The sequence below is a fragment of the Sinocyclocheilus grahami genome, unplaced genomic scaffold (assembly GCF_001515645.1).
Source record: "Sinocyclocheilus grahami isolate Dianchi unplaced genomic scaffold, SAMN03320097.WGS_v1.1 scaffold38.1, whole genome shotgun sequence".
NCBI classification, from domain to species: Eukaryota; Metazoa; Chordata; class Actinopteri; order Cypriniformes; family Cyprinidae; genus Sinocyclocheilus; species Sinocyclocheilus grahami.
Window position 1 is genome coordinate 1329785 of NW_015505217.1, and position 16164 is coordinate 1345948.

The window sequence follows — 16164 nt, forward strand, 5'->3', positions numbered from 1 at the left end:
CGATGCAAGCTTGACTCACGTGACCTGCCAGAACTAATGCTATATGCTTAATTTCTGTCCTTAATTACTCATGTTGTTCCAAACCCGTAAGACCTTCGTTCATCTTCGGAACACAAATGATTGAAAGCCAAGTCCTGACTGTAGCGAAAGGAGGAGTTGGGGATGGAGAAGGGTAATTTGCTCCTGAGCAAGCGAAAAAGGATAGATGTATAGCTGAGGGATATAGGTAGATGTGATCAGCTGAGTCAGCCGATGCAAGCTTGACTCACGTGACCTGCCAGAACTAACGCTATACGCTTAATAAATATTTTCAAATGATAAAAAAAATCTATTATATCTATTGTAATTTGTATTTATCAGTGTTATTTTAGTATAACTTTTATACTATATACACTAGTATTTATTAATTTCAGCTTTTTTCAATTCAATTTTTAATAGTTTCAGTACAAGTTATTTAATAAGGTATTAATAAATTATTTATAAACAATTTATTTAAATTAATTATTCTAAACACTAACATCAATATTGAAAAATAAACAAATGTATTATTATTAATACTATTTTTGTTCAGAAGTATGAATTTCATAATATCAATAAAAAAAATTAAAAAAAATCAAAGTATAAAATATCAAATAAATAATTTTTGTTAAAATATCAACAACAAAAAAATTTGTATTTAGCATATTACATATTTTAATAAGTAATTTACTAAGGTTTCAGGGGCATTTAAAATATTTTTCTAAACAATTCAAAGGAGTTCCAGGTTTGAAATTCTTTGTCCAGATTTCTAGAAGAATCAATAATTAGCAAAGGTCACTGGATGTGATAAATATATAGTATTTCACAGCTATACATTTTAATATGTAATCACGCAATTAATAAAAAAAGTAACTAGTTACTAAAAAAAGTAAGCAATTTGATTATGAACGTTTTAAAATGTAATCCAGATTACATGTAATCCGTTACTGCACAGTACTGCATAGATCACGGTTCTGATTTTCAATATACCTTTCAGGTCAGAATATTATTAAAAGTAAGAGGTCTTACCAAAGGTCTCTGAGACTTTTGTGGCTTTGAGACCCATGAGGTCAGGGAGCTGCTCGACGATGACCTCACGTGTGGCGTTGGTGATGTGAACTCTTTCGATGCTCCTCCTCTGCCAATCCGTCCAGTAGATATACTCTCCCAGCAGCGTAAAACCAAAGATATGAGGTAGTTTGTCCTCTAGAATGGTCATCCTATTAGTGCCATCCACATTAATGACCTGTGAACAAAAAATATATATATATATCACTTAGGTTTTGTCCATGGTCACCATTCATCTTCACTGTGTGATCATCTCCTTTTGTGTTCCACATAAGAAAGAAAAGTAATACAATACATTAGGATGAGAAGGTTTTATGTTTAAATGAACTAGGCCTATCTCTTTAAGAAAACTGACAATTGTAGGTGGTCAGATCAAACTATTTCAATTAACAGCAGAAAACAGGAAACAAATGAACAAATCAGCCTGGATCTGTTTATGTTTGCCAAACAGCTGCACACCACATGCACCATTGGACAGATCTCCAAATACTCAGATATTTGAACTGCCATAATTGCAGTATCCTAATCCAAACCAGCTAGGATTTCCCAATTGTGGAAAAAAAAATCCCCAACCAAATATGTAACTGCCAAAAGAGTAGCTATTTTAAGTCATTACAGAGTACGCACGCTTGAGCATGACTCTTTGAATCTCTACGTTTAGTCCTTTTTCACTAAAGAAAGGCCACACAATCATTCCTATTTCAGTGAACGTGACAAAATAAGATTCCAGTCACAAGGGTTGCATTACAGGGAGGAAAATAACGCAAACTGATATAGGGAGTGGAGTCAGGACATGCCTGAATCTTTAAAAAAAAGAGAGAGGGAGAAAAGCAAGAGAAAGTGACAGATGGGAGGTTGAAACCAAGTGGGTTGCTGGGAATTGGGTTTGTTTCTGAAAAGGTTGCAATTACCGTTTCTGGAAACCGTCCTGACATTACTACTTCTCAAAATAGACGGCTTTCCATTTTTCACATTTAGCGAACGGGTGTCAGTTGCAGTAAATGCTACCCACCTAATCAAATACATTCTGCAAAAAGCTTGAAACGGGCGAAAAACTGCAACGAAAAACCTCGAAAGCTACTAGCTTTATCCAGGCTTATTACGAAGGCCTGCAACTGATCAGAGTTAAAAACACTTGCTTTCTCTTTCCAATACCAGAAAGCACCGTTTCACCACTTCATTGAATTCATGTTGATAAAAGCATTCCATTTTATTATATATATATATACATATTTTAATACATGTAATGTACTCATCATGAAGTCATTACTGGAAAGCATCCATGCTTTTTATGTTGCAAAAGCTGTTGGGAGTTTTTGACATCCTATACCTGTGCAATCAGACACTAAGAAATGCAGAAGGCTTTTTTTTTTTTTACTATTTTCAAACCGCCTGCAGTCAGATGTCTTTGTTTGCCGAATGAAACCCATGACAGTTTACTCTATCATGTCTTCTCCCTGAATGATGAATGAGATTATAAACGCTCAAACGAGCAGGTCAAGATTGAGTGACGGGCGTATTAATGCAGCATATTGTTCCTGGGTAAAGTAGCTCTCCGAACAAAGACTTCCTGTGCGCTGTCTTTTCCAACCCAGAGTTCTTCCTGTGAGGACCGGTGGAGGGGGATTTGGGATTGGGGCGGCTGCCAGGGAGGGGTGTCCACCTGATTTATTTCTGTAATGAAGGCCTGCGGAGTGGCTGACTCTCAAGTCTCAGTAAAGAAAGCAAGAAGAGAGACGGAACAGAAATAAGTGCACATTATTTTAAATTAGCACCTTCCTTTCTCAGTAATTTCAGCACTATGGTGGAATCTTGTGGGGGGTTGGGAGGGAAACTGGTATATTTGCCACCTCTGAGAAGGCAAAGGCTATGTTGGAAGTAGCATACGACCATACTATGTGTAGTATTTTAGCAGAATGCAGTACGTATACTGAAATAACATACTACTTTTACAAAAAAGTTTAAATTCAGAGCAGAACCAACTGCATCAAGTACACGCTTCCATTTCGAGAGTGACAAATACAAATAAAATTAAAAAAAAATTAAAAAATTTGATTTTTTTTTCTTGACTTCTCAACATTTAACAAGACGTTTTTTTTTTTAAAACAAAACTGGATTCAAAATGTAAAATAATTATTATTTCTGAAATAAACAAGTAATGATGTCAAGCAGAACCAAAAGTTTTCATTTTATATTCCATATCATCTCACACACTATAACACATATATATGGATGTATGTATGTATGTATGTATGAATATATATATATATATATGTATATATAACACTCCCTAAATAAACATGGAATTTGTTAAAAATATGCTAAAATAACATGAAATATCTATCAATCTATCTGTCTATCTATCTATCTGTCTATCTATATACAGGTGCATCTCAATAAATTAGAATGTTGTGGAAAAGTTAATTTATTTCAGTAATTCAACTCAAATTGTGAAACTCCTGTATTAAATAAATTCAATGCACACAGACTGAAGTAGTTTAAGTCTTTGGTTCTTTTAATTGTGATGATTTTGGCCTGCTGGAAAATGAAATCAGCATCTTCAAAAAGCTGGTCAGCAGAAGGAAGCATGTTCTCCTCCAAAATTTCTTGGTAAACGGGTGCAGTGACGTTGCTTTTCAAGAAACACAATGGACCAACACCAGCAGATGACATTGCACCCCAAATCATCACAGACTGTGGAAACTTAACACTGGACTTCAAGCAACTTGGGCTATGAGCCGATTTATCTATCTAAAAATTGCATATATAAATAATAAAAATATATATACATACACGTTTACACATACATAATTAAATTTATTATTTGTGTGTTTTTATACACGTACACACACACTTAAATTGATATAAAAAAATAATAAATAAGAAGAATTGTATTAATATGTAGTATTTTAGATTTGATGACCTATAAAATAATCATATTCATTTCCAAGATTATATCTGGATGCAACTCTCAACTAAACATGAAATGAGGTCATCAAACATTTGTTTCATATTGCACACTGTTTCACATATTACTTAAGAATAATAATAAAAAAAAGTTTACTTTTCCACATTGTGTACATATACGGCTTTTTAATAAAAAAACGGTACATAGTATATACTAGGCCTATGCCTGCAGTTCACACTACATTAGTATTGCATACTGAACACAGAAATCACAGATGATTTCTTTAACAGAGAAGGAGTGTGGTGTTTTGGTACTTGGAGAAGGGAAAGAGATGTGAAGGGAAGTTGAAGCTGTTGTGAAAGCCTCCTCTTTCCTCACTGTTTGAGACAGCGGAGGTGCTGACACTCTGGAGGAATGCTAACAGACAGAGACAGTGGGCTGAAACCACAATGGTACATTTTTCTTACACTCCTCCTAACACATAGACGTCTCGAGGGTTTAAACCGGGCGCCTTCCTGCGGGATGCAGACTTTTCTCAACCCTGGAGAAAAGGTTAGAGGCCTACAGCACTGCAGAAGCATGATGAGATGGGCCAGAACTTACGCCATCGCTATATCATAGTACCACCACAATACTTTTTTTTCCAAAGGAGGTGATATGAACATGTGTTTTAAGCTGCCTTCTGTCTTCCGAAAAGGCCAGGATAGGGTTTTCAATGGAGGAGGGGCCCCAGACTACAAAAGTGTTTGGCTTTTCCCACCTCCTTCACAAAGCCATTGACACATGACGTGACAAAATGGTGTTTCTATGGCACCAATGCAGAGCAGAGACACAAAACACACTCATGGACCTTCCTGGAAGCCTGTCAGGCATCTTGTGTGGTACTCTACAAATGAACCAAAAATATGAAAAAATATTAAGCACCACAACTGATAAAAAGAAATGATTCATGAACACCAAATCATCATATTAGAACGAATGAAAGGTCATGTGACACTGAAGACTGGCGTAATGATGCTGAAAATTCAGGTTTGCCATCGCAGGAATAAACTATATTTTAAAATCTATTAAAACATAACACAGTTATTTTAAATTAGAAAAATATTTCACATTTTTACTGCATTTCTCATCAAAGAAATGCAGCCTCAGAAAGCAAAGTAGACGTCTTTCAAAAAATACTACCGTTTTAACATTTGTAAAAAACTAACTTTGTGGGATACACAATCTTATAAACAGTGTTGGGGAGTAACTAGTTACATGTAACAGAGTTATGTAAATACAAAATAAATGTAACTGTATTCTGTTACAGTTACTGAGAAAAAATGTGTAATTAAATTAGTTACTTATGAAAATGTTAACCATTACAAAGGGGGTTACATCTGAATATTTTCACACACGTACAGATTTAATTGATTTCTTTCACAAATTGCATTGACTGCTCTAAAATATGAGACACCAATGTTTCAGGAGTTTAGGACACAGAATAGGCCATGCTTATTTGATTTCAATATATGATTTTAAATCAGTATTTAACCTCAGAATGATCTCAAAGTAAAAAAGAGGTGCTAAAAACTGATTTTGTGGTGGCTGTGTTCGAAAATGACTTTTATTTAATATTTTAATTCAAGTGATAAAGGACTTTGAATGTCTGACAGTAATCAGTGTTGAATACTACTTTAAGGTTAACCCTGCCTGGTTTAAATGTTTGAAAATGAATAATAAAGCAATAAAGTAATTGAAATAGTTACACTACTTGTTACATTTTAAATAGGGTAACTTTTAACGATTACATTTCCAAAGTAACCTTCCCAACACTGCTTTTTAGGTTTAGGCCTACATGGTTTTAAACATATTGTTTTCTCAAGCTTCAGAACAAAAAAAGCGAGGTTTGGCCCAATTTTCCCATAGCCGCCTTTAAGTGAAATAGGAATTCTTTCCACTTGTGTAATCAGGAGTTTTATTGGATGGCATACCTTGCCGACATCTGTTTCCCCTTTTCTGCACAGCTTTGGACATTGTTCCTCTTGCACTGACCCCTCCTGTCCACTCCACCACTGCATCCCAGCAGCATTCCTCAAATCCCGTTCTACAAACTCAAACTAGCTTGCTCGTTTCTGCGGGAGTTGAGTGAAAGGGAAAGGGTGGAGTGCTACAAATCTAATTCAATGATCTCTCGCAAAACCATACATGTTCGTTCAAGAGATCAAGTTTGCAGCTGATCAATTTAGAACCCCAGCGCAGTTTCTGGAGTGTTTAAGGGGGATGGGAGAGTGAAATGAGGGGAAACTGACTGGGGGAAGGTGAGGCCCATAGAAACGCATGGCTGCCAGTACACACAGAGGATGTGTGTGTTTAAGGAGCGGCCAGCTGCCGAACCCCCTTTAGACCCCAGCAAACACAGGAAGGTCTCTGGAGGTCACCCAAACACACAAAAACAGGCACTGGGGGGACTGAAGACTGAGATTTTAGATACAATGCTAAAAACTAGTAGTATATAGAACACTAACGTATATAGAGTAGCTGAATGCGCTTGCGGTGTAGCTAACAGGAATGAAGAAGTGCAAAAATAACTAAATCAAGTAGTTAAATTAAAATAGTTCTTTATATTTTCTGAATATATATCTATCTATTAGCTATTACATAAATAAGCTCAAATAAACAATTAAACAAATCATTGCACATTATTTATAATAAAAAATATCATGTATGTATAAATACATATATGATAAAAAATTTAAATGTAAAAATATTAAGCAGCAGTTAATATAATAATAAGAAATGTTTCTTGAGCAGCAAATCAGCATATTAGAATAAATGAAAGATCATGTAACGCTGAAGACTGGAGTAAAGATGCTGAAATTCAGCTTTACATCACAGGAATAAATTACATTTTAAAATACATTCAAATAGAAAACAGTTATTTTAAAATGTAATAATATTTCACAACATTACTGTTTTCACTGATTTTTCAATTTTGAGCAAAAGAGACGTAAAAAAACTGTAAAATTAAACCCAAACTTTTGAATCAGTTGTGTGTGTACTGTATATACGCTAAATAATTAATAATTATATATTATATTATATTAAATAAAATAATTTTAAAATAAAACAAATAATGATCCTTGTGGTAATTTCAATATTTTTCACACTGCTAAATTCACAGCCTGGCTAATAAATTGTACCACAAAAACTTGCACTTTGATAGTCCTCCTGTCAGCAGGAGTCTTTCTTCTTGCTTACAAAAATGCTATTCATTTTTTAGAGAGACAATTAGGCATGGCCATCGAAACTGAAAGGAGGGTGTGCCTTTTTTCTCTTTGACTGCCTTTTTTCGCTTCACCGAGACTTATGTGGTGAGAAAACAGAGTGTGAACCCTAATTTTGATGAGGAAAAACATAAAAAGTACACAACAAAGACCCCCAAAAAAGTCTCATCAATAACGACAAAAAGTCAAGACGCAGAGTTTTTTTTTCTTCTTCAAAGCCAGATTGTAAAGAGTGTCCTGGCACCAGGGTGCCAAGCAAATTCAATATGAAGGCAAACGAGGTGACAGCATGGCCTCCGAAAACACAGAGCCATTGAAAAAGAGAGAAGGACACAACAGAATTAAATGAAGGCTGAGCTCATCAAAAAAACATTTCTACGTATAATACTGAAATGCTAAACTCATAAAGGCTGTTTAACACATCAGGATTGATTTTAGTAACTTTGATGGTGCGAGTGTCCGCAAAATGTCACTTACAGTAAGTACAAAAAGTTTCACTCTATGCCAAAATATTTAGCAAGAGAGCTTGCAAGCTGTATTAACAGAATAAAATGCATAAAATGGTAAGTATATATTTATTAATAGAGGGAAAACTATTTAAAAATCTATTTTTACATTTATAAAATGCATAAAATGTAACATTTTACAAAATGTAGTTTACTAATAAATATTAAACTATTTTAAACTAATATTACAAAATATAAATTAATTTATGAAATTACAAATTTTGCATAAATATTAAATTTATATAAATGATATATTTTGCTTATGTGTCAAACAAGACACTATCACTCGTAGCAACATATCATTTGAGAAACTCACTCTAGATAAACTAGAATGCATCGCAATTTTAAGATAAGAGAGGGACATCTGTTTTCTTTGTTGTCCATGGGATTAAAGTGTGTTCATGTGTCAAAACAATTGGACGGCGCATGTGAAACTTGTAACATAGAATATACACAGCCACAATATAAAATCCTACAAAATAACCTCCCCTTTCTGCGTGAGCTTTGAAACATCATCCGATTTCACCTGAGGTTTGGCCAGCTCTTCTGACAGGCCGACTCAGCTGTGGATGATATTATCTTTGTATCTGTTGTTTGCTTGTGTAGGCCAAGAACAGCACAGCCTTAATTCAAACAGAATGATCGGCTGCTGCTTCCCTTTTGTTTTTTTTGTTTTTTTTTTAAACCCAAGAGTCCAAACCCTCATGCCTCTCCGTTCTGCTCGGCGCTGCGTCTGCACTTCCTCTGACTTTGATAGAGCTCGTGGAGACAAGCGCTGAGAAAGTTCCCAATGAGAAGCACTGGTGGATCACAAAGTGAATAAAAGGAGCGACTTGATGGTTGTGAAATTGCAAAAATATTGACTCGTGTTCCTGCAGGTCATCTGCTCGCAGACGGCTCCCACGGACTACTGGAGCCCTGAGAGGGAAGTTATCATTCCCATGGCCTCAACTGACAGCATACAACAGAAATCAGCATGTTAAACAGTCAGTCTCTAATATTTATTATAAGAGCCACATTTGAGACCTTTTTTGGATGTCTTGAGAGATAAAAGCGATATTAAAATTATATTCTAAATATTTTATCTTGCCAAATAAGCGGTTTTAAAGGTCTGAAGACAAAAACAAAAGATAGACCAATGTAAACAGAAATTTAAATTAAGTTACCATGTCAATTAACATGTTAAACACTAGTTTCATTGAGTCTGTGACGCTTTCAATTTGGACGTAATGCCATTGAATCTTGCTGGCACCATCTCTGGTTTTAAGGAGACGTGTAGACCAACCTCGCAAAAATGCTGGTATCCTGTTTACTCGATTCATAAACAGGCCAACATAAGTAAATACATCAACATCCGTGGGATATCTGACATGACTTTCAGACAGCCAACGCTTCTTTGGGAGGGAAAAAATAATAATCCTCACACACCCAGACTCGGGGAGTGGAGCTCTTATGTTTTGACAAAGAGCAGTAAGATGAGAAGGTCAGACAGTAGAGAGGAAAGTATTCATCTTACCTAAACTGCCATAAATAATACATTTAAGTTAATATAAATGTGACAGCAACGAAGCATCAAAAACAAATAAAAATCAATAATATTCTCTTTGCTCACACAAAAAAAGTAGTGAAATTAAAAAAAAATTATTTTAATTAAAAGAGGTTAAATAGAGATAAATGTCAATGTTTATATCAGGGGTGGCGAACTCCGGTCCTGGAGAGCCCTGCAGAGTTCAGCTCCAAACCTAATTAAAACTCACCTGCCAGTAGCTTTCTAGTAACCCTTCAGACATTGATTAGCTTGTTCAGGTGTGTTTGATTAGGGTTGAAGCAAAACTTCCACTTACATTTTCAGCAGCACAACTTTTTTTCAACACTGATATATATATACACACACTGTATATATACTCTAGTGGTTTTTGGATATTTTAATAAAAAAATCTTAAATATTGTGCCTTTAATGTCATATTTATTAGTCATATTTGTGATGTCTCCTTTTGTAATATCAATTATTAAATTATCAAATTTTTTGAGGAGACTCTGCCTCCCTTGCCTCCTCGGAGGAAACACGCACACACACACACACACATATATAAATAAATATATATATATATATATAAAATACATTTTTTAATACTGTATTAATACATTATTAAAATATCATTAAAACACTTAATTTTTTTTGCCATTTTTGCCTTTTATTAGGATAGGACAGATTAGAACTGACAGGAAGTGAAGTGGGAGAGAGACAGGGGGCAGAATCGGGAAAGGTCCTCGAGTTGGGATTCGAACTCAGGACGCCTGCAGCGCAACAATGCACAATGCCACCCACAAGGCCATCAGCACCAACTTATTATAATACAAACACAAATGCATATATATATATAGGCCTAAATAACTATTTTTAATTATATTATTCTAAAAACATTCATTACTAATAATTTAGTATATATATTAAATCATATGCAATACAAATTATTTTGTTATCCATAACCCAACATACAATTCCTCAGTTTATGAAGGGATCATTCACCCAAAAATATAAATTGTGGTTAATCATATAAAGTGATTGTCATATCTCTTCACAATGCATGGATTAAACAGCTTGATACATTTTGGGTTTGGACCTTTTTGGTTCTCTAGACTGTTAATAGATGGACTGAAACCTCTCAGGTTTCATTAAAAATATCGTCATTTGTGTTTTGAAGATCAGCCGAAGTCTTAAATGGATAGTTCACATAAAAAAATAAAAATTCTGTCATTACCTACTTACCCTCATGTCGTTCTAAAGCCGCAAGACCTACACACAAAAAGTATTCTCATAGCTTCATTAAATTAAGGTTGAACCACTGATGTCACATGGACCATTTTAACGATGTTCTTACTACCTTTCTGGGCCTTGAACGTGATAGTAGCGTTGCTGTCTATGCAGGGTCAGAAAGCTCTTGGATATCATCAAAAATATCTTAATACGTGTTCCGAAGATGAACGAAGGCCTTACGGAATTGGAATGACATGAGGGTAGGCCTGTCGTAATAATCAATATATCGACTTATCGCGCAATATATGTACATGACCTCATCAATTTTTGGTGACGCAATATATCGCCCATTATATTTACTTAAATTAATGTCACTATGTTTTGTACATTCCACTTGCGCCTGTGTCTTTTGCAGCTTCTCGTACATAACGGGGTGTAGTCATGAGGTGTTAGTTCAAATTTAAAAAATGCTTCTACAAAAAGAGTTTCATCTGCAGATATGGTCTTGTAGGGATCTGTGCCTTTGTACATACGGACATCTGACTGCTAAGTAGCTAGTGATTGTGTTTATCAGCAATAGTGTGCAGCCTTAATTTACAGAGAAAAGAATGTCTGGGGAAAATCTGTAGTTCTTTGTGCATTTTTCTTTTTTTTCTACTTGTTACTTTGTACTTTTTGTTAGAAAATGTTTATTTACTATTTATTAAAGTTTTTTAAGGTATCTAATATTTTGCTACTTAATTTCCATGATCTAAATATTCTTAAAAATTAAAAGTTTGTTGTCATTTGGAAGTGTGTCGGACTTCTTGCATTATTATGCTATTTCATTATGATTATATATTCAGTGGCATAAAATGGTCTTTAAAATGACAATAATATCGCTTATCGCAATTATTTCTGGGGCAATATATCACACAACAAAAAGTTGTTATCGTGACAGGCCTACATGAGGGTGAGTAATTAATGACAGAATTTTGTATTTTTGGGTGAACTAGTGTAGCGGAGTGTCTTTCGTTAATAGACCGTGGATCACTTTCACAAACCCCTGTGAAGCACCACCCTGACTGAAAGCAATGTTCTTTGACTCACGTAAGCTTTAAATGTTCCCACCCTGATCTGTCTACAGTAGTATGCTGCTCCGCCTGGGACAGCCAAAGGTTTGTCTAACCTGACCAGAAAGCTACAAGTTGAAATGGTGTCTCAATTGGCTGTAAATTCGGAAACAATGTGTTTTCTCTGGGGTACATATGGGATGCATTGCGAGCAGACAGCAGAGTCGACAGCTGCCGGTGACTGCTTACCACAACACTGCTGCAAAAAAAACTGGGACAACCGCTGCTGTATTACGTTAATAATCCGTGAACATCTCCAGAACAGGAGTGGAGAGCTGGGCGTCTTTCCCCTTCACTACCCTCCCAGTGACAGATGTGACAGTGGCGAACATCCCTCAGGAAATGAGATGGATTGTGGTGGCAATAACTGAGCTACAGGACAGGAAGGAGAATGGCTGAGTGAAACCAGGCCGTGAGTGCCAGACGCTACACTTTCACAAGTCTCACTTGTAATGTGAGAAAATAGAGAAAGTGAATCCGCATGCGAAAGCATGAAGCAATCATACAACATTTCTAGGGCAATAATGATAAGTGATAATAAACAGCCTTTTGTAGTTGATAAAATAACTGATAGATTTACTTTATGTTTTAAACCTTTTAGTGTTGCATAAAAGCTTAGAAACTGGGCTTTATAATATTTACAAGCAATCTGATAAAATCTTAACTCGGGGAACGATAAAAATGTTCACGCACAAAATATGATAATCATAATAGCAGCAGGCAATAGCGTCATAAAAAACATCCCTCAGGAAATGAGATGGATTGTGGTGGCAATAACTGAGCTACAGGACAGGAAGGAGAACGGCTGAGTGAAACCAGGCCGTGAGTGCCAGACGCTACACTTTCACAAGTCTCACTTGTAATGTGAGAAAATAGAGAAAGTGAATCCGCATGCGAAAGCATGAAGCAATCATACAACATTTCTAGGGCAATAATGATAAGTGATAATAAACAGCCTTTTGTAGTTGATAAAATAACTGATAGATTTACTTTATGTTTTAAACCTTTTAGTGTTGCATAAAAGCTTAGAAACTGGGCTTTATAATATTTACAAGCAATCTGATAAAATCTTAACTCGGGGAACGATAAAAATGTTCACGCACAAAATATGATAATCATAATAGCAGCAGGCAATAGCATCATAAAGATTAAATTGTTATGTCATATATTGTTAGAACAGTCAGAGACTGAAAACGGCAGAGACTGACACAGGAGAAAGAATTGTTCAATTAATTGTCAATATTTTTGTTTTCTTTGCACACAAAAAGTATTTTTGTAGCTTGTCATAAAGATTAAATTGTTATGTCATATATTGTTAGAACAGTCAGAGACTCTGACACAGGAGAAAGAATTGTTCAATTAATTGTCAATATTTTTGTTTTCTTTGCACACAAAAAGTATTTTTGTAGCTTAATAAAAGGTTGAGCCACTGATGTAACATGGACTATATTTTAACAATATATATTTCTTACTACCTTTCTGGGCCTTGAACGTGATAGTAGCTTTGTTGTCTATGCAGGGTCAGAAAGCTCTCGGATTTCATCAAAAATATTTTTGGTTCTATTTGGTTCTATTTTCCATTTTTGGGTGAACTATGCCTTCAATAAATTGTGAACCTCTAGCAGAAAAGCAAGAGATTTTGGATTTGGTTTCCTATTATTTTCTCCAAGGAGCCAAAATCATCATGGAGGTCTACAAGGTGATGTTATAATAAGTATGGATGTCACAACACTGTAAATCTAGCACTGTGCTCTAAACAAATGCTAATGGTTATTTTTCAAGGGAAACCGACTTGATGGTCTTTTAAAATGTAACCATTAAAACATTTAATGCACACGTAACCATCTATTCTTCTAATTCATCACACTTAACAGCAATTTCGAGCGTTTCTGCAGGCCGTCAAAGCTCTGCCTGTAAAAAAATCTTACATTTGAGCGAATTTGTTTTCTCAAACAAAATTACTAAAAAACTGCATGAGTGAAAGAATTGCTGGATAGTGTGAGCAGCGCTGGCCACAGGAGATGGAAAATATTACGAAAGTCAGGTGTCTTTTATACCCCTATAATTCAAGTGAAACCGTGTATCCTTGGAGCCTAGAACATCAAAGTTTAAGACCTCATGGTGAAACAGCCAGCAACAGCAACAAACTGTTACCAGGCAATTAACTATAGTGCTGTTTGGCTTGGACTACCACTGGCTGGATTTGGCCCGCACAGAGGCGCAAACTTGCAATTCTGTTGCATTTGAGTGAATTCTAGTGAGAAAACTAGAGCGGAGACCAGTCGCTGTACCTACGTCATGGGCACTGGCTGTATGTTACCGTTTTTCTTGCCCAATATTACAGAATAAGATATACTGTATGTGTGTAACTGAATTGTACATAATATTCTATTCAAACGTACTATAATATGCCTCCTTCCTGCCTGGGAAGGAAGTTCTCTGGATGTCTGCCAGACTTGTATGGGATATCCATCACCTGTACGAACCGCATGTAAGCGGAGCTGCATTTGAAGCTTGCAGCCTCTTCAAAGCAGTTTATTCTACCACTACCGTCCGAATCAAAACAGCCCTCGCTCTGATGGGCCTTGAATGTGCCGCTAACTCATAGACAAAGGAGCTATCATTAGCATGGCCAATGTTTTAGCGAGAGGCCCCTTGCTGGAAAAACCCTGCGCAAATTAAGTTTCACGGCTCCTGCCGGCCACAATGTCCCAGGGCCATTGGTGCAAACGCTTTGGGGGGACTTTAGAGAAAAGCATTATAGATCCTCTTCACACTTATGTTTTTTTTTTTTGCCAGCATCCATCAGCAGACGAGCCCTCGGCCACCTCACATCGTTCCGCCGCAAATAAAGCCCTCTTTCAAGCTGTTGCTTTTCATTGTCACGGTGTTGCCATCTTGAAGGGCCATCAAAATGCACTTCAGGATTCATTGTAGTCAAATGGCTTTATTGAGAGGAAAATTAAGACTTTTAGGAAAGGGAAAAAGGGAAGAATGTAGCTATTAAGCAATGCGAATGGACAGAATATATATATTCTGAAAAATAAATACACATAAAACGAAATTCAAAGGGCTGACTGGTATACTTCATGTATCTATAATTTTTCTGATTTTATATTTTATTTCATTTATTTTAAAAATAAAAGAATAATATGTATACTAATAACAAATTTATAAATATGCTATCAATTTATAAATATATATATATATATAAATATATGTGTGTGTGTGTGTGTGTATAAGTGCTGTCAAACGATTAATCACTATTAATCACATCCAAAATAAACGTTTTTGTTTATAAATTTATTTGTGTACTGTGTATATTTATGGTGCATATAAATACACACACATATGGTTATACATTTAAAAAATATTTACATGTATATATTTATATTCATATAATTTATATTATATACAATATATTTAATATATAAAAATAATATATTTCTCTTAAAAATATACATGCACGTGTGTGTATTTATATATGCATAACAAATATACACAGTACACGCTCATATATTATGTAAACAAAAACTTTTCATTTGACAGCTTTTATTTTATTTATTTAATGCCAACAATACAGTTAGAGCAAACTACCCTATGATGATGTCCTCTTCAAACCAGTGTACAAACGGTTTCCCTCCACAATATTTACATCACTGCTTGAGATGACCCTAAAAAAGCCCTCCTGTTTTGCACAAGTTCTGCTTCACTCTGTTCTACATATTTGTCTTTATGGGAACCCAGAGGGCACCCATGGCACTTCGCAATCAGGGTCACAAAAGACTCTGTGAAAGCAGAATCTACATAATTTCCCCACAAAGCAGAGGACTTTCTACACCAGGGACGGCACATCAGTCAAATGAGTTATCTTGAACATCTCTACACTGAGGGGGTGAATTGAGGGGGTCTGTGGTGACTTCTAAAGGGTTCAAAGGGGTGTGGGGTGAAAAAGGGGGTGAGTTTGACTGCTCGGAAAAGAGGCGAAAACACACGGCGAGAGCGACAGGAATGAAAGCCCCACAATTCCCATACTGTTTAAGGAAAAACCTTCCAGTGCAAGTGCCAATAATCAAGCCTCCTTTTCAGACGTATGGGACCTGAGATGAAAGGGGATGCTCTTGGCACACATTCAAAATGATCTTTCGGTCATTTAAGAGAACAGGGTGTGAACCTGAAACACCAGTTGGAGCTCTGTATAGTGAAGGTGAGGTCAGGTGGTTGACAGCAAATACAAACATCCTTGGATCGGCTTCTATGCAGTCAAATGTAAGGATAAAAATATTTTTGAGTGCCATTTACATCATTAAAGAAATAGTCCACTTAAAAATGAAGATTCTGTCATCATTTACTCACGTCCACAAATTCTGGAGACTGTGCAGGTCGCTCTTTTTTATGCATAACTAGCTTTTAAGATTCATAATGGAGGCAAAAGCATCATAAATGTATTTTAAAAGTGGTTCATATTATTTATGCACTATATACCAAGTCTTATGAAGGCATACAATAGCTTTGTGTGAGAAACAGA

The 16164-nt window shown here is 35.6% G+C and overlaps 1 protein-coding gene across 1 annotated transcript in view; it reads right to left on the bottom strand.

Annotated features, from left to right (window-relative positions):
• lrp5 (low density lipoprotein receptor-related protein 5) overlaps window positions 1-16164 on the bottom strand; it is a 75946-nt gene that overhangs the window by 18150 nt on the left and 41632 nt on the right. The window contains exon 10 of the mRNA XM_016267522.1: window positions 1048-1264. Coding sequence (XP_016123008.1) covers window positions 1048-1264 — 217 coding nt within the window. The remainder of the gene's footprint in view (window positions 1-1047; window positions 1265-16164) is intronic.